The sequence below is a fragment of the Juglans microcarpa x Juglans regia genome, chromosome 2D (genome assembly GCF_004785595.1).
Source record: "Juglans microcarpa x Juglans regia isolate MS1-56 chromosome 2D, Jm3101_v1.0, whole genome shotgun sequence".
Classification (NCBI taxonomy): Eukaryota; Viridiplantae; Streptophyta; class Magnoliopsida; order Fagales; family Juglandaceae; genus Juglans; species Juglans microcarpa x Juglans regia.
In genome coordinates, this window is record NC_054596.1 from 32,659,276 (window position 1) to 32,678,670 (window position 19,395).

General features: G+C 38.1%; 3 protein-coding genes across 5 annotated transcripts; 2 read left to right on the plus strand and 1 right to left on the minus strand.

Annotated features, from left to right (window-relative positions):
• The first annotated feature begins 596 nt into the window (after positions 1–596).
• Positions 597–3,537, plus strand: LOC121249892 (cation/calcium exchanger 4). The gene is given in 3 exon segments (XM_041148736.1): positions 597–2,594; positions 2,597–2,680; positions 2,683–3,537. Coding segments are annotated over 3 exon segments (1,980 nt in total). The 5' UTR covers positions 597–1,267; the 3' UTR covers positions 3,252–3,537.
• Positions 3,538–3,668: 131 nt separating this feature from the next.
• LOC121249893 (copper transporter 5-like) lies at positions 3,669–5,069 on the plus strand. The gene has a single exon (XM_041148737.1). The coding sequence runs from the start codon at positions 4,540–4,542 to the stop codon at positions 4,930–4,932; it is 393 nt and encodes a 130-aa protein (XP_041004671.1). The 5' UTR covers positions 3,669–4,539; the 3' UTR covers positions 4,933–5,069.
• A 12,224-nt stretch (positions 5,070–17,293) lies between these two features.
• LOC121248111 (protein LURP-one-related 6) lies at positions 17,294–18,798 on the minus strand. 3 transcript variants are annotated; one of them, XM_041146469.1, is made up of 3 exons: positions 18,184–18,798; positions 17,774–18,016; positions 17,294–17,650 (listed from the first exon to the last, which is right to left on the minus strand). In XM_041146469.1, exons 1-3 carry the CDS (start codon positions 18,442–18,444, stop codon positions 17,504–17,506), a joined length of 651 nt encoding a protein of 216 aa, XP_041002403.1. In that variant the 5' UTR covers positions 18,445–18,798; the 3' UTR covers positions 17,294–17,503. The 3 variants fall into 3 exon arrangements, with proteins under 3 accessions (XP_041002403.1, XP_041002401.1, XP_041002402.1); XM_041146467.1 differs by having other exon boundaries at positions 17,774–18,022; positions 18,184–18,797; XM_041146468.1 differs by having other exon boundaries at positions 17,774–18,019; positions 18,184–18,792.
• Positions 18,799–19,395: the final 597 nt, after the last annotated feature.

Below are 19,395 nucleotides of genomic sequence, written 5' to 3' on the forward strand. Positions count from 1 at the left end.
TAGATTAAAGAATAACAGTCCGAAATGGATATATATTTTTAGGGTAATGCTATATATAGTTTTGGAATGTGCAATTTTCACATTTTTTTTTATAAAAAATAAGAATTATTATTTAAAATTTAATTTTTTTTTTCTATAAATTCCAAATTTATGCACTTTTTTTTTAAAAAAAAAATAAGTGGAGACTTAGGTCCTGTTTAGATGTTAAGCTGAGTTGAGTTCTTTATGAATAGTAGTGAGTTGAGTTGATGGAGTGAGTTTTGTAAAACTTACCTAAGATGAGTTTAGATGTATTTAAAAGAAAGTTGAAAAAAATTATGAATATCGCATGTAAAGACGTGTTGAGTTGAAAAAGAATGTGGATCCTACATATAAAAATGTTTTGAACTGAAAAGAATTTAATGATTTAAGAATTGAATGTTTGAATGTTCTACTCAATTTAAAATTAAACTAAATTGAGCTCAGTTCAAATTTCAAATAGAGTCATACACTATATGATTGTAAATATCAATTTTCTACTTTTAATAAGATAAAGAAAATATATAAGGGTATGTAAGATAGTTTTTGTTGAACGAAAATAAATGGTAAACAGTATCCAAGAAGCGGACCGAGAAAGCAAGAGATGAGTCCAAATCATAGTGCAATACGTCCCAGCAGCCTCTTCCTCCTCCTCAGCCACGCGCATTCCAAAACACGCCCTCGGCATTGTCGGCAACCCCTCTGTCCCTGCCTGCGCTGTCCCGCGCTCCACACGCGCAAAAACATACCCCCAAGTCCCAACGATCACGAACTTGAGCCGAATCATCGTCTCACAACAAACAATTCGTTTTCAGGAGAGGAAACTACGCAGAAGCTGCTCCTCTTTTGTCATTTGTTTTTTTTCTCATCCCTTTACCTCAATCTCGCCCCGGCTCCCTCAGGTAACTCGATCCTCGCTTTGTTCTCTTGAAACGAAAAGACTGAAAAGAAAAATCTTTGTACATATAAATCTAGCTCCCTTTGTACATATAATGCCGTTCTCACCCGTCAACCTCGTCGTACTTCAAATCGTTCCGTGGATTTAGATCGACATATATGCATATAAATGTTTATGTATGCATGTATGTATGATTCCGGCTCTGTACCCTTTTATGGTTCATCTGTTCGGTCAATTCCAACTTGGGTTTTTTCCGTTTGAAACCCTAGACCCCTCTTTTGCTTGATTGCAAAGTGCTCGTTTTTGGTGGATTAATTTCCAACAGAAAATTAGGGTTAGAAGCGAAACAATATGATAAAACAGCCGAGAGGGGTTCTGTGTACAAGAAATCCCTTGCTCCGTGGGATTTTCAATGGAATTTCGGCTCTGGTATTGTTCTTCTTATTCTACAATCACGTTAGATTTCCGGGAAATCCATTTTTCACAAACTCGCCTTCCGTTCTTCCACAGTGGAGCTTGAGAGGTGGTGGTTTTGACAACCGTGGTGATCGGATTGAGGTTATTCGTCGGAAAACGGCTCAGGTTTTTGTTAGTTCTGCGAACTATAGTGGGAACAGCGTTGTTAATGGGTCTGATACGAATGATTTGACGGTCAAGGACTTGAAATTATGCAGCGGATTGTCTGAACACAGGGGCTACCAGAGCGAATGCGAGTATTTGGTTGCCCACCCGGAATGTACGGCCGGTGGGTTTTTCAATTATGTCAAGTTCTTTTATTGTGATTGTGAGAATGTCCGTGTTTTGGGGTATTTGGTCTTGGCGATATGGATGTCTTCCTTGTTCTATCTATTGGGTAATACTGCAGCAGATTACTTTTGCTGCTCTTTGGAGAAGCTTTCAAGTCTATTGAACTTGCCAGCGACTGTTGCTGGCGTTTCGTTGCTTCCTTTGGGGAATGGAGCTCCTGATGTGTTTGCCAGCATTGCTGCCTTCGTGGGTAAGGATGCGGGTGACGTGGGTCTTAACAGTGTGCTGGGGGGTGCTGTATTTGTTACTTGTATTGTTGTGGGGACTATATCTATTTGTATTTCAGAGAAGAGGGTTCAGATTGATAGGAAATGCTTCATCAGAGATATATGTTTCTTCCTCTTCAGTGTCATGTCGCTTGCCATCATATTGACTGTTGGTAAGGTGACCATTGGGGGTGCTATAGCATTTGTTTTCATTTATGGGATTTATGCATTTGCGGTTACTGCAAATGAGATTCTGAGAAAACATGCTCGAAAGTTAAGGTTGGATGCTGTGACACCATTGCTGCCTATCAAAGGAAGTATCTTTTCTCAGGGAAGTGAAGAGGATGATTCTATTTATGCCTCACTACTTCAATCGGACTCTGATACTGATGTGCCACATCTCCAAAGTAAGTTGCCTCAGTGGATGTGGGCGTCAAATGTAGCAATCTATTCGAACCAGGGTGTGAAGGCTGATTCAGAGAGTCCAAGGTCTTTGTGGGGATGGAATGATGAGGAGGCAGAGAACAAACAGTTTTCCTTCCCTTTCTTTAAATTATTATCACTGCTGGAGATGCCATTGACACTCCCAAGACGATTTACAATACCGGTAGTTGAGGAGGAGAGATGGTCGAAAGGGTATGCTGTTGCAAGTTCTTCATTTGCACCCTTCTTCTGGCATTTTTGTGGAACACCCAGGATGATGTAAGCTCTTTAAGCGGGCAAATTGCATATTTTATAGGTGTTGTCTTTGGGGTACACTTGGTGTTCTTGCATATTTATACACAAGACCTGATCAGCCACCCCGTAAATTTTTACTTCCATGGGTTATGGGCGGATTTTTTATGAGTATTATCTGGTTCTACATTGTTGCAAATGAGCTTGTTGCCTTGCTGGTGGCACTAGGCATAATATTTGGAATTAACCCATCAATCCTTGGAGTAACAGTGTTGGCATGGGGAAACTCAATGGGCGATTTAATGTCAAATCTTGCACTCGCAACGAAAGGTGGAGATGGTGTGCAGATTGCCATGTCAGGATGCTTTGCTGGACCTATGTTCAACATGGTTGCTGGTTTGGGGATCTCAATGCTGATTGGATCCTGGTCTAAGAGGCCTGCATCATACATAGTTCCCAGAGATAGTAGCTTATTTTTTACCATGGGATTTCTAATAACAGGACTTATTTGGTCACTTGTTGTGTTACCAAGGAATGATATGCGCCCTAACAAGATGTTAGGAATTGGCCTCATAGCAATCTATTTGATATTTCTTTCCTTTAGGTTGAGCACATCAATGGGTGTCATGTCAGTAGTAGGTTCCTAGTGACAGCTTCCATATTTGCCATGAGCATAGTGATATTCGATGATATATGAACCTGAGAACATAATTGATTTTGGTGGTGGTCGGTTCACCCTCTTCTTTATCTTAACAAGGGGCTGTTAGATGAAATTCATGCATATTTTATGCAGAATTGAGATGGAATGGCTGTGTCAATGCTGTAAGTTGTGTCTCAGAGTTGTACTTATTCTAAATGAAGTACATATATGATAGATTTCATGTAATCTACAATCATTTATTCAATACAGTTCCCACATCTATATTTTCATTGTTTGATCGTGTTTCATTGTTTTGGTTTTTGGTTATATATATTTTTTGTCATGTTTTGCATCTTTATGCGATGCTGAACATTGTGATTCATGTGCTATGGGTTTGTTAAATGTGACGTGGGCTGCAAAATGGATGGTATTCTAAGATTTGTGGATTACTCATGATATTAGTTTCAATTTTCTGCATGACCTAGTATGCTGTCCATTATCGGTTCAGTCGTTCAGGCTCAAATTTAACACCAGCTGCAGCTTATCAGATAAATGACTTCATGCAGCCTGGGCTCTATTTTGTTGTGGTTGGAAGTTACAGTTTTTATTTTTTTTCACGGATAATATATGCATTATACATTCGTCAGCTATAAAATTGCTCGAGGATGTTCCCGTTGTGCATCTCTCCTTGCTCTTCCATCTTTAAGCAAGGTAATGTTTAGAATTTGAATACGAGTTCATCTAATTTGTTGATCAGACTGATACATAGATCAGACATTTGGAATGATGATGCATGTAAATTGTCGAAGGCAACGTTAGAATTTAATTGGAAACTCGCTGTCTGCATTCTTAACAAGTGTCTTTTATGTGATTTTTCACACCAGTGCCATCTTCTTGCTCGATGCTTGCATGTGCATATTCCGCTGGCGCCTAAAATATGCATTGAATGCTATTTTGATAGGTTGATTTAGACAGATGTATAGTTTTTGGATCCTTACTATAATTACAATTTACTGTATGGTACTTTGCTTGAAAAGATAATCGGTAACATTGAGAGAATTTCCAAATGCATGGCCTAGCTAGCGAAGTATCCTTCTCAACAGTGAACATCAGGTTTCCCACCGCAGCAGTGTCATACAGACACGAAGCTTCTACTTTTATCTTTTCCTACTAACCCAAACGGGCAGCCAAACAAACCCAAAAACCCACAGCTATATAATGCTCTGTGTTTTTGTGTATTTGCTCGTATAGCTGTGTGTGAGTGTTGTGCTTGACAATAATAGAGAAGATTCAAGATGATGCACGTGACCATATACTGGGGAAAGAAGGTGACCCTCCTGTTCCACTGGTGGAAGACCAGGACATGGATGAGTTACCTCATCACCTTACTTGCCTGCTTCCTCTTCTCCGCCTTCCATCAGTACATGGAGGTCCGCCGCATCCGCTTCAAGTACTCCACCTCCAGTAACTCCTCCACAATCGCAGCCCCACTGCTCTCCAAATTTGGCCACTGCCGCCGATTTTTCCACCCTGCCCAGTTAGCCACCTCGCTGTTGTTCGGGGCCCATTCCGCAATGGGGTATCTCCTGATGCTTGCCATCATGTCATGTAATGGAGGGGTTATCTTGGCCATTGTGTTGGGACTGTCTTTTGGGTATTTTGTGTTTAGAAGTCATGGAGATCAGTGAGACCGCCACAGTCCCAAGTGTTGAGAGTTCCTAAATAAGCGCTTCATGTAATATACAAATAAATGTTTTTGGATTTTGATCTCAAATGTTATATGATTTGTTTAGTTATGTTATTAATGTGTGAGTCTTTATGAAATGGTCTTTTACTCGTCAGCTTTTCTTTAAAAAGTCCATGCTGGGGATAACTTCTCAAATTAGACTGATCAGTGTAACATTGAAGAAATGACTTGCCTATAAACCTAGTAATTTATTTCTCAAAACTCCAAAGTCGCCTTGTAACCATCCATGAGGGAAGCGCCAACCAGGACAACTGTAAATGCAAGATATTAATATGAGCTAAAAAAATAGACCATTATGACCTTATATGAACTTTGGATGGTCAACTCGAAGAAAGATTGAAGCAAATATTAACATCTCCCAAGATGCTTAATTTCAAAAGAGTTGGTCTACATACAGTCTTCAAATGGAAACTGTTCATGCAAATCCATACAGTTATGTTTAAAAAAAATTAAAATTACAATAATATCCTTTTTAAAATAATATTTTTCTTCTTTTATTCCCATTTATTAATGGAACTGCACACACAATCCTCACTCAAGATTGCAAATAGAATTTTTCATTTCAAAATCCTCATGCTGCTTCCATTTTGAAGACAATGACCATACAAATGATCATATGAAAGGTAAAGAATATAAATAATTAAATCTACATTTTTTTGTCTGCTTAAACTTTTAAGATAAGTGATAATTTTGCTTTGTATTAGAACAAATGCCCTAAATTCAAACCTTGAAAACTATAATATGTGTTTATGTATTCACAAGCAAGCCGTAGATAAACAGCGAAAGAAAATGACAAGTTTCAAATAAATAACACTCTTATGAGTGGTAACATGCAGAAACAAGTGTCCATAGATAAAAAGCGGTTTACTATGTCTTAGTCAAGGTCTGCTCCCCATTTAGATTCTACACCAATGGCCTTCGCGAGATTTGTTTATTGGGAGTTTGTACAAATTATTTCTCTTTACCAAATATGGTAACCAATCAGTCTGATTACAACTGTTTGAAAGCAAAAATACTCCAATAACAAGAAGGAAAAGAACAAAATTTATTTAATTACTTGTATCCTTTTTTGCTTCTGTTTCTAATAAATGTTGTGCTTGAAATTTATTTTGCACGCTAGAACAGCTCTAGTAAGATTACAAGTAGATGGGAGGAGTATATTGCAAGGACAAAAGATGATACGAGTAGCAAGGGAATCGACTTTGTGAGCAAAGAAAAATACAAAGAGGAGTACTGTTGAAAAATTAAAACAAAAAGTAAAAACTTACTAAGACAAAATAAGAATTTTGAACTCTAAATGCTCGTTTGGTCATACACATAAGATAAGATGGGATGAGAAATCTGTAAATAATAATGAGATAATTTGTAAATAGTAGTGAAATACTTACGGTTAAAATTTTTATAAAGTTCCCGCCAAGTTTAGATAAGGGAATGCTTCTCCCAACCATTAAAGGAAAGGTTCAACGAAGGGAGAGAGATGTTACTAGGGGGGTAATCAGTCCTGTCTAGTCCGGTTTTGGATAAAATTTAGGATCAAACCAGTATGCTTCAGTTTTGCATTTTTGAAAACCTATTGCGCACAGGTTACCCTTCAAAACTGGTATGTTCGATTTTACTGGTTTCGGTCCAGTTTGATCCCCTTTTTTCAGTTTTAATAGTATTAGTATTAAGGCATAAAATGTAATTAATATACAAATATATATTAGTATACTAATGTATACTAATTAATTAAAGTGAAATGTAATTAATATACTAATGTATATTGGTGTTGCTAATGTATTATGTATTTATCAAAAGGAATATGTTGAGAATTTATTAGGCCGTAAAATGTTATTAATATATATATTTTATGTTTAAAGCATATGGTCAAATAAATTTTCATGTTTAAGATTAAAACTGTATATTATAAATTATAATAACATTATATATATAATTATAATTTATGTTATTATATATATTATATATAATATTAAAAGAATTAATTCAAAATATATAATATAGTGAATCGGTCCGGTCCTAAAAAGTATAGAACCGAAACTGGAACCGGACTGGTATTGACCGATTTTGGAACTAAGAGAACCGGTTCCACCAGTTCAAGCCGGTTTCCCGATTAATTTTTACATCCCTAAATGTTACTTTTCCCTTCAATTACACTCTAACCCAATTCTACTCCTGAGAAGGCTCACTGACTCCTACTTTAGAGGTAAAAACTTTGTTATTCACCTTTGAACATGTTGTGGTTGAATGTCCAAATACTTTATAAGATTTGCAAATAGCAATAATCCAGTTTGAAAAATAAGAGTTAAAAAGTTTAATAAAAAATTATAAAATTAAAAAAGGGTTATAATATAATTTTTAATATAATTTTATTTCGAGATTTAAAAAAGTTAATTTTTTTTTTTTGAAGTTTAGAAAATTTATAATGATTAGATATTGATTAGATAAAAAAAATTAAAAAGTTGAAAATCAAAAATTAAAAAATGTTTATATTTAAATAATATTTAGATGTTGAGATAAGATAATAAGATATGAGATGGTTTCAAAGGTTTTTTAAGAATATACTTTATCCCCTTTCAACGTATTATAAAATTAGAACAAAATTGTTTCTAGGTTACAAGTAACCTTCAAATTCGTTGTATTAAAATAATACTTTTTTAAAACAACTAAACATACCATTTTTTTAGAATCCTGAGATAGGGAGATGCATGAAATAAAAAGCTATTTAATGTTCTTATTTTGAAATGTTAAACAGATCAATTATATACAACTCAAAAGCCTATAGCCTGATTGACATAACCCTCAACTTTCAAAATGAGAATATGGAATTCGAAACCGTCCTCCCCCAATCAATATAATATATATATATATATATATATATATATATATATATATATGCAACCCCAAGTTAATAGTGACCAAAAATTATAATGTATTGATCTAAAATCTTTAATGATTCATAAAAAAAAAAAAAGCCATTTATTGCTGATTATAATTTGCATCATAATTTTGATTTTAAATTTGAATTTTAAAATATTCTGATGCAGCTTAATAACTAGAAAATGACCAGTTTTAATGTAGACAGCATTTAATGTTTTCAAAATAAATATAGAGCTCCATGTAACCTTCCAAAACTGTTACAAACCTGCATGGGTGAGATTGTTTTTAGTAAAACTTCTACACTTACTGGGTTTTTGTTTTTACCGCATTTTACCATATTTTAAGTTGATTTTATTTTAGGCAAGATTTTTCCATCTTTTAAACTAACCTATTTTTCTTTTCTATAATTTCTAGGCATAGGAGGGGGCCTTGGTTACCTACCCCTTGAGCCGGCCCTGCCCATTGATGTGAACAGTCATATAAGTGTTATTTGAAATTCATAGGAAGGCTTGGAAATAATTGCCTGTGCATGCTTCTTGCCTTCCTGCTTTCATTTCTTCTTATATCTTTAAAATTTTTATTTTATAATAATTTGAGGATAACATCAAATATTTTTGTTGGAATCTCAATACAAAGATTATTGCTAGTATATTGTAATAGATAATAAATGCTTACAAGTTTTGTACTTTGAAGTACCTTGAGGAGTCTAAAGTTGCACGCTTAGAATATAATGCAATTGCTTTATGAATTGAAATCTAATGTATATAATTGTTTTTATGGATTGTAATATAATGTAATTGTTTAGAATATAAAGTAAGTACTTTATGTGATTGTTTTATAGATTGTAATATAATGTAAGATGTGTACGGTTTTTATATATTTCTTTTCAATACTTTTTTTTTTTTTTGGTAACATACTATTTTTGGCGAGATATATTGGTTAGAGAAATTTTTTTGTCACAAATACGTATTTATGTTAATATTAATCGATGCAAATATGTATTTGTGATCAAAACAAATTTGTGCAACTTTCACGACATAATATATTTTTTATGGCGATATAATCATCGCATAAGATTATTTGAGACCAAAAATCTTATTATAAATGACCTTTTCTCGGCGATAAAAATTTGTTAGGAAATTTTCTATAGACAATAATTAATCATGGTTAGTTTTTTTGTGACGAAATTTTAGACTACTTTATCACAGCAAATAGGGCTTTTCGTTTGGAATGCCTTTTGCATCGCTCATGTCCTCCATTAGCGGCAATCAATTTTGTCACAAATGTGCATATTTTTGCGATGATATTTCATTTCGACGCGAAAAGCTTTTTGAGATGCAATAGTAGTGACCATCTTGAGTTGATTCAAAAGCGATGCAAAAAAGTAATTGAAACACTGATCATGCTTTTTGCAACAATTTTAGGTAATGTAAAAAGCTACTTTTCTTGTAATGCATGCAAGTTGCCTGGGCTCCCATTCCAAGGATTGTGGAATGTCAACTTTGATCATCATGTTGTATTTACAAAAACTTAAAATTTACTATAGCATGATCGTGTCACAACTGGAATGACTATATAAAGATCAGCATTCAGGACAGAATTTTTTTAAAAATTTTCCCTAAATTAATATTAGCAAAGCTAGAGCCACTCTCATTCATGTTATGTAAGAACCTTCAATGCTAAATCTAGATAACCTAGGTTTTTCAGGGCTAGTCTTATAACACATGCTCCTTACTTAATGGTAAAGAGGATGCACATGAATGGTAATTAATACTTAGACTGTCAATATGGCTAAGAAATTAATGCTTTCAAACTGGTCATAAATCCTCGCAATGCAATGCGTAGGTCAGAATATAAAACTAGATTGTTAGTACTTATATTTACTCAAGCACTTAAGATAGAAACTGAATGGTTTTTTATTTTTAATTACCTAAAAATGAATGGAATTTTTTTTTTTTTTTTTTTCTAATAAGAGTAGGGTAAAAGTTGAAAAATCAAAGAGTTATATCATAGGAGGGGAAAGGTTTTCTCCAATAAGAAAAAGGGAAAAGTTGAGAAACTGAAAAATGAATAAATAATAATGTTGATGTCATGTTTCGCATACCCTTGAGGCAAACTCTAACAACTCAGGTCTTCACAATGGGTTCTACAAAGAGAGGAATATATGCGGCTTTGAGAGCGCGGTCTAGGGGCCGGGGATGTTCCAATGCCAAAGTCAGTAAATGTCATTGGAGTGTAGTAAATAAGTAAGAAAGCTTAGAAGCCAAAGAGAGTATTCTCGTACCTGAGATCAACTATTTATATTAGAAATTCAGTGAGCAGATCAAGCTTGTCACTATGAGATCTGGAGTTCTAGTACTGTTCATTTTGTCAGAATCTTTAAATGTGGCGTGGTCCTGTGACAGTTCCATTAATGTGGCGTGTCGCCCGGGCGGCAAAGCCATTAAATGCAGCGTGATTCTCCAGCCTTCTCCCCTTTGTCTGCTTTTCCCCTGTTCGTTCATGCTTTATCTATTAGTAGATCGACAATCATCCGCACGTTGCGCCTGCTGTGTTGGCAAGCACTCAATGACTGGACATTATCCGAGGAACCTCAGACCAATGAGTCCCGACGAGTCCCATCTTCTATTGCACCGTCCCTCCCACAGGTCGTGTTCAGGGGATCCTCTTAGTGGGCCAAATCTGTGTCCTTTCATCCTGGGCTGGGCTTGACTGGGTCTCGGGTAGAGAGAAATTCCCCCACACAGTTATCCCGCTAATTCTCACGGGACGAGTACGGCTGGAATTTTATCATGAATCGCCCCACCCTTCTCCCAAGGTCAGGCATTGTTTTTAGGTTTTTTGTTGTCCAGGAAGCTTCTGACGACATCTCCTCATGATGGGCGATTCCGGACGGTCTGCCTTGTTGGTTATTCATCGTTCCCATGCCGGGTGGCACTTAGATAGGAGTAAGTCTTCCATAGTACGGTTACCCCACTAGTTTTTTTTTTTTTTTTTTTTTTTTTTATGTACATGGCTACACAACATTAGTTACATTTCCTCTTTAAATGGCGTCCATTTGATTTCTATGGTATCGCTCTGTTCTTTATTGGCATTAACTCCACCTGTCATATCAACAGATACATAATTTACCTTTTGTATTGTGGTAAAGTTACTAAAATGATTTTGTGTACCCGACTGTGTACTTCCTGCATATTGTTTCCAGCTTTTCCCGTAATGTTGCTTCTGCATCTTGCTTACTGTACCGTTTTCGTATTTTCCTTTTTGCATTGTTTCCACGTTTTCCTTGATGTATTTCTTCTCACATTTCCCGCCACTCTCTTTTTTGCAACCCTGCATTAAGTAATAAAGTAAGTATGTGTATCCGGCTATGCCTTCTCCGTATTTTCCTTGCTTGCTGACACTTTGCACAACTTCTTTTCTCGGCACTTTGCTTCTTTTCCGTAAAGCTTTCTTTCTTCGGGTAGAGGTAAGACTCAAACCCGCACTCCATCGGGGAGGGGTCGGGCTATCTCAAGCTAGCCTGCCCCTTTTTTTATTCTCCAAGTAGGTAACTTCTTCGGGCTGCCAGTGGAGTAGTCCGCTCCTTCACTGTGATAGGAGTGGGGTAAGTTTTTCGGGTCGCCTCGTAGGTGGAGCCTGCTCTCCTCTATGGGAGGGATAAGGCCACCATTGGGCTAGCTTTCCCATTCTTGGCCTCGTAGGGAGATAAGTTGTTCGAGCAATTTGTTACTAGACCCGCTCATGCTCTTTGATATCATTGGGAAGGGTAATACTTTGAGCCAGGCTGGGGCTAGACTCACTCTTCACTCGTAGTGGAGGTCGGGATAAGTATTCGGGAGGGCCATGTGCCGGTCCCGCTCTCCTCCGTGGGAGGGATAAGGCCACTCTTGGGCCGATCTTTCCTTATAATGTCCCACAGGGAGGTAAGTTTTTAGATAGTTTGTTACTGTACCCGCTCTCGCCTGTTGACACTTACGGGTAAGGTAAAATTTTTGATGTCAAGTAGTTAAGGACTAACCCACACTCCGTCGCAGGAGGGATAAGGCAACCTTAAGGCCTACATTTTCCTATACGCCCCCACGGGGAGGTAAGTTCGGGCGACAGTTGGCCGACCGCCCTTTGCTGTGATAGGAGTCGGGGTAATGTATTCGAGAGGGCCACGTGCTGGTCCCGATCACCTCCGCGGGAGGGATAAAGCCACTCTTAGGCTGATCTTTCCTTATAATGTCCCACAAGGAGGTAAGTTTTTGTGTAGTTTGTTACTGTACCCGCTCTCGCCTGTTGACACTTACGGGTAAGGTAAAATTTTTTATGTCAAGTAGTTGAGGACTAACCCACACTCCGTCGCGGGAGGGATAAGGCAACCTTAAGGCCTACATTTTCCTATACGCCCCCACGGGGAGGTAAGTTCGGGCAACAGTTGGCCGACCGCCTTTTGCTGTGATAGGAGTCGGGGTAATGTATTCGAGAGGGCCACGTGCTGGTCCTGATCTCCTCCGCGGGAGGGATAAAGCCACCCTTGGCTGACCTTCCCTATAATGTCCCGCAGGGAGGTAAGTTTTCGAGCAGTCTGTTACTGAACTCGCTCCCGCTCGTTGATATCATAGGGAATGTAAGTGTTGGGTTAGGTTGGTGCTAATCCCACTTTCATTTGCGATAGAGGTTGGGGTAATGTATTCGGGAGGGGAGGGTAGTGTGTTAGTCCCGCTCTCCTTTTTGGGAGGGATAAGGTCACTATTGGGTTTACCTTTCCCTATAGTATCCCGCGAGGAGGTAATTTTTTGGGCAATTTGTTATTGAATCCACACCCGCCTGTTGACGTCCACAAAGAAGGTAATTTTTTATTTTTGAACCACCACTGGCTGACCCGCTCTCCCTTGCGAAAGGGATAAGACAACACTCAGGCCTACCTTTCCTTATGGTGACCCGTAGTGAGGTAAGTTGTCGTGTGTCTTGTTAGCCTCATTTTTTTTTTTTATTTGTTGGTGCCGTACTTGTAAGGCGAGAGCATATAGCCAATGCTCCGAATAACCTTGAAAAGTTGTATTATTAATTAAAAATAAATATACAAGTTCAGTGCAGAGTCATTACAAAATTTAAAGGGTCCGGGTTCTCGCTCCGGAGAAGTAGTTGTCCACCTTTTTCTTCACAGCCTCGTGCCATCCCTTCCCCTCTAAAAACTAGGCCAGGCGGATCATAGATAGGAGCCTATCATTGTTTTTCCAGTGGTGCCCAACCTATTTTGTCCCCTTGGTGTAGTCTAAGGCGGGCTTTTCATTTTTCTATTTCAGCTCCTGCACGTAGCACTCACTTGCCGACACTTGCTCCCCCAAGACTTCTCCCACTCCTAGTGAGTTGAAAATTTCATTTTGAGGTGGTAAGTCGATTTGACGGCACTTAAGCAGTTGAGGATGGGTCTTCCTATGATGGCATTGTAGGTCGACAAAGTTTTTACCACCAGGAAGTCGACCATGATAAGAGCCATGCATGGGCTACTTCCCACTAGGATGGACAAGGTGATGGTCCCCACCAACCGGACGATGCCCCTGAAAAAGCCTTTCAAGGGTACGGGAGAGGCTAGCAACTGGGAGGTTTCGATACCCATTTTGACGAAAGCTTCCCAGAATAATATATCCTCGGAACTTCCGTTATCGATGAGAATTCTGCAGGTTGTGAAGTTGGTGATAAGCTTGGTGACCCCCAAGGCGTCGTCTTGGGGGTACAGGATCCCTTATTCATCAGCCTGCGTGAATGAGATCACAGGAGTGGGGTTACCCCTTTGTTGCATGGCAGGGTGATACTTGGTCGAGTACACTTTATGGTATCGGGCCCGCCTAACATGCGCCTTCCGTCCTTACGAGGTGACGCCCCCACTTGCGAACCCTCCTATTATGGTTCGAATCTCCCCCATAGGGTGTTACTGCCTTGGTGGCAATCGGGGGGGATCCGGCGGTGCTCCCCCTATCGCCAGCCTTCAAGGGTTGTTCTCTTGCCGGCGCCGGTCATCCCGAACCCAACTCCTTTCCCTCGATCTTCTCCTCGGCTTCCTCGGCTCATGCGCTCGTCTCTTGTTCGGGGAGCGATGGCTCCTTTGTTGCTCTAAATATTCCTTCCTTCCTCCTGGGGAGCGGCAGTCCTCGGTGTTAGGTAAGGTGGACTGATGGTATGTGCAGTATCGACGCATTGCTCCCCGGTTGTCCTCCTCTTGAATGATGAATGTGGGCCAGTTGTATCGTGGCCCGGGTCTCTTCATCGGTACTTCATCTCGTTGCTTCTTTTGGGAGTCCCTTTCCCCTTTTCCCAGGGCTGTCCCCTTTCTTTTCGTGAGCTCTATTTCCTTCATTCGTGGTTTGGTTAACGCTCGGAGAGTGTCTTCCACATTAATGAAGTTGTCGGTCTGGTCCATGAATTCCAGTAGCATCACGGGGGTTCGCCTTGCCAATTTCGCCATAAACTGGGAGGGTGGCCAGAAACCTCCTAGGAGTGTCGCCAAGGTGATCTTCTCATCTTAATCTTCGGTGATCATGCTCTCCTTATTGAACCGGGATAGATAGGATTTCAGGCTCTCATCCTCCGTTTGATTGATAGTGAGGAGGTATGCGGCCGGGCGCCGCCTCTTCCGACTGAACATTAATTGGGTTAGGAACAGTCTGGTTAGCTCGCAGACCAACTTGGGTGCTAGTGACCCAAACCATGCACGCATGGGCCCTTCAGGGTCAGCGGGAACGCCCTATAAGCGATTTCTCCAGGGAAGCCATGCTGCGTCATGTAAGCTCTGAAGGTTTCCAAGTGCTTGAGAGGGTCCATGTTCCCATTATATGCCTCCATGACTAGGATTCTTAATTTCGGTGGCAAAGGGAATGCCATTACTTCTTCAATATAGGGTAGACCTGTGCTTGTGAGCAGTTGGTCCACTGTTGATGACATACCTACCTTTCGTGCTATCTCCTCATACTTCCCCTTGAGGCTGCGGAGCTCGTCCTGCATGTGTTTTTGCTCCTCTTCCTTCTTGGGTCCCGCTTGCATATTTCGGGACCCCAATTGCTCAGTGTCACTGTTCTCCCTGCCTTCTTGGTCATTTCGGGGATTCTTGAGTTTCACATTCTCCTTGAGAAGTGTTTCCACCTCGCCAGTCAGTTTTATCACCCACTCTTTCATGGCATCTCCAACATTTCTTCTGAGTTGTTCGGAATGGGTTGTCATAGGCATGAGAAGGACACGCAATATCTATTAAGATCCCACAGACGGCGTCACTGTTGATGTCATGTTTCGCACACCCTTAGGCCAGGCTCCAACAACTCAGGTCTTCACAACGGGCCTTGCAAAGAAAGGAATCTATGTGACTTTGAGAGGGCAGTCTAGTGGCCGGAGGAGCCTAAGATGCCAAAGTCAGTAAATGTTTTTGGAGTGTAGTAAATAAGTAAGAAAGCTTAGAAGCCAGAGAGAGTATCCTCGTACCTGAGATCAACTATTTATACTGGAAGTTCGGTGAGCAGATCAAGCTTGTCGCTATGAGATCTGGAGTCCTCCTACTGTTCATTTTGTCAGAATCTTTAAATGTGGCGTGGTTCTTCATCCTTCTCCCCTTAGTCTGCTTTTCCCCTAGTCCGTTCATACTTTCTCTGTCAGCAAATTGATGATCTTCCGCACGTTGTGCCTGCTATGTGGGCGGGCACTCGATGACTGGATATTATCCGTGGAACCTCAGACCATTGAGTCTCGACGAGTCTTATCTTCTACTGCACCGTCCCTCTCACAGGTTATGTATAAGGGATCCTCTTAGTAGGCCAGATCTATGTCCTTTCGTCCTAGGCCGTGCTTGACAGGCCTCGGATAAGGAAAAATCCCCCACAAATAATATTAATGAAAATGATTGATGACGTGGCTCATTTGTTTTTTTGTGAAAAGACATTACTTCAACTTTTACAATATATGTAATAACTGTTCATGCATTTAAAAAAAAAAAACCTCTGAGAATGAGATCGCATTGCTTCGGTTTTGCTTTTTTCCTGTAAATGAAAACTAGGATATTGTGAATGTAAATGCATTCACTATATAAATGAATAGGTGAAGTTTTCCATCTAGCTATTTGATTACAATTTTCCTTACTCTCGAGCAATTAAACCCTGTAGACAATGCTTATATATATAGACCTAGCTTCTTTGTGGCTACTATTTTCAGTGGACGGGGAATATTAGCAACAAATCTTTATTGGGTGAAGCATTTTCCATCGAATCATCAAACAACTGCCGATCGGTGCGAAACATTTGGCTTTAATTGAATGCGACGAAAATATTCTACTTGCCATAATATTTGCTCATTGCAAATAGAATTAATATATCTCATCTTGTGCATATGTCTCACCGGAAGTGAGATGATTGTGTAATGTATAGAATTTTCTTATATATTAATGTATAGATGGTCCGGCGAAATGCATTTATCAATACAGCATCCTTTAAAGAAACTGTAATGCATCCTAAATTAATCAGGATGTTTGTACTTTGCGTATATGTCTTCACTGCATGCGTGCGAATATGCTTTGTAATTATATTTGTCAAAGATAGTACCTATAGGGGTGATAAACATTCCAGTCAGACCGACCGTTTCGGTCCTGTCCGGTCTACATTTTAGAGGACTGAAAAGTTTCGTTCCGGTCTACGGTCCAGAATTTTTCCAGACCGGACCAAACCGAATGAAAAAAAAAATAAAAAAATATTTTATATATAATAATTGTACAATTAACAATATAAAATTTTAAATATATTATTAATACTTGTTAATATTCTATAAATTAACAATATTTTATATATATCTTCATCTAACCTATCACTATTAACAATATAAAATTTTAAATATGTTATTAACACTTGTTAATATTCTATGAATTAACTAATATATAATATCAATTAGTTAATTATATAGTAATTATATAAATTAGTAATATAATTTTCATCTAATTTATTATCATTGACCATATAAAATATTTTTTTATTGAGTTTGTTACATAATCCACATTAATAAGTAATTTAATTTAATTTAGTATTTTAAATAAATTTTTTTTATTAATTATTTAAAAAATAAAAAAAAAATTAGGCCGGACCGACTGGTCTTATCGGTCCAGTCCGGTCCATTTGGATGTTCGGTCCGGTCCGGTCCGGAAAAATGATGGACCGAAGGTCCATCACCGGACCGGATCGACCATTTTCACCCCTAACCACCTACAATAATAATTCTTCAATAACTTTTTGAGAAACAGAGATCAGAAAACAAACCCACATACAAGAAGAAATGCATGCATAATTAACATATAATATAATAACATGAAAATCAGAACTTGTAGCTGTACTTTCTTTCATGTTCGACATGAAATCAAACAGAGAAGAAAAGAGTATTCTGGAAAAGTTGAAGGAAAAATGTTTCCATTGTCTTCCAAATCACTCGACAGTTACTATATACCGAGCATTTATACTACTACAATTATTTAATGAAATACAAACAATATTCCAGCTGTACAACATACTTTGAGACTATATACAACTCATATTACACGTAAACCACTTTTCTTTATTTCTAACATGCAGGACGAAAGGAACCATATGCATCCATCTTCTCTGCAAAATTTCTAAATCAAATCAGCACCTCGTAGATTCACCGTATATATAGTCGAGAATAGCAATCACGCCAAACACAAAAGCTTGGTCAATGCCGGGTTGCACCACCACATGGTACAGATCATTGCTTGTCATCAACCCCGGCACCTCCTTCTTGCCTCCGGCCATCTGTAAATTAACATACAAAAAAAAAAAAGACAGATATATTGGTATATATATATATAATATCTCTGAAATGAATTGTCTCGTCTGTTAAAAAAGAACATATTTCAATGCGACTTGATCAATTACCTGCGCTACTATGTTGCCTTTGGTGTCGACGATGCTACAATCTCTATCAGGGAAATAGCCTTTGATCTCAAAGTCCCAGTCTTTCTTGCTTACCCTGGGTTCTGTGGAGATCCTCATTACATTGTTCTTTACCAAAAATGAGTTGGGTTCTTTTAAGCTGAAAACCAACTTTTGAGATCCTTCGTAGTCAGAAGTGTAACCCTTCCAATTCTTATAAAGGCTCAAAACCTCAACCATTGCCGCCTGCTTTTTTGTCAGAAGAAGGAAAAAAACAGCCTTAACACAAAATAATAGGTTAACTCCCCATTTATCTATTCTTTTTCATGCATGCTTTCCCTGAACTAACATTAATTATGGAGTTTGAAATATAAGAACAATATAAGAACATATATACATATGTCTACAGATACCTTTCGGCGGATGAGCAGCAAAGCATCTCCACCACTATCTCTGAGAACCAGCTCCTCTTTTCTGCCAAGAATTCCACAGCCATCAACCCTGAAAACCACCTTCTGACTATAATCTGTCACCACAAAACCTCCACCACTTATTACATGCGGCCTCTTCCTAACAACAAGGACAACCTTGGAAGAGGAGCAGTACATCTTGCTTATGATTGGAATCATGTTTGCCTTTGCAGCCATTATATCTCCCGGTAGTACTTGTTTCATTTTGGTTTCTCACAACACACTTATATATATACAATAATATTGGGAGCAGATCAAAAGAATACCAAAGGTTTGCTGAATTTGGTTCTTCTACATATTCAAAGGTTGGCAGCTTTTGACAATATGCCGATATACGTAGAAGCCTGGCTATAGCCTTGGAGTGGAGAATATGTGGCATATCTTGTCTATGTTGCTTGTTGAAGAGGAGATCTGCTTATTCACGCGCCCCTCCTCCTCAGCCAACTAGATGGATCCTGGAAGACTCGGTGCGTGCATCTCAAGGAGTACGTACTTCACTATTAATTTTTTTTATTTTTTTTTAGCTGAGAATTCTCTATGATCAAAAGAGGAAATAGAAATTAAGAGAAATCTATTAGTGTTGGTGGCTAATCAGTCATGATCCTTTAAAAATCAAGTTATATATTGTCTTTAAATAAAATAGCTAATATCCTAATAAATCAATAATTATTCTTTTTATTGATATTATGATATATTATACGTTTTATTGTTAATATAAATTGAGGAATAAGGTTTAGTTTTGGGTACTGAGAATGTCGGTATTCTCGTAATACCGTATTACTATTTATTATTTTATTATTACTTTTCACCTATTTTTATTACTATTCAATATTTTTTCATTACTATTCACAGAATACCTGAAAGTACTTTACTATCCAAACGCAACTTTGCAACAATATTATATGTTATATGAAATTATAAATACCGTACAACAAAATCAAAATTAAGAAGAATAATATTATCATGATGTACTACTTCACTCTTTCTAATATTTATCATGATTTAAGTAAAAACAATAAATATTGATATAATCAAAATCACAGTCATTTTTTAATTAGGAACCTCTGAGAATTATTAAAACTTATACCCCATGAGATTTTGGTCCATAGAAAAGTAATTACTCACAATTTAGCAATCTAAAGTGATTTTTTTTTT

What these genes read in the sequence shown, in the direction of transcription:
- LOC121249893 (XM_041148737.1), top strand. Translation starts at nt 4,540, where the DNA reads ATGATGCACGTGACCATATACTGGGGAAAGAAGGTGACCCTCCTGTTC.
- LOC121248111 (XM_041146467.1), bottom strand. Translation starts at nt 18,444, where the DNA reads ATGAAACAAGTACTACCGGGAGATATAATGGCTGCAAAGGCAAACATG. An exon ending in TGCTGCTCATCCGCCGAAAG is followed by an intron (nt 18,023 to 18,183) that starts GTATCTGTAGAC and finishes CTTCTGACAAAA; the next exon opens with AAGCAGGCGGCAATGGTTGA. An exon ending in AAGGCAACATAGTAGCGCAG is followed by an intron (nt 17,651 to 17,773) that starts GTAATTGATCAA and finishes GTTAATTTACAG; the next exon opens with ATGGCCGGAGGCAAGAAGGA.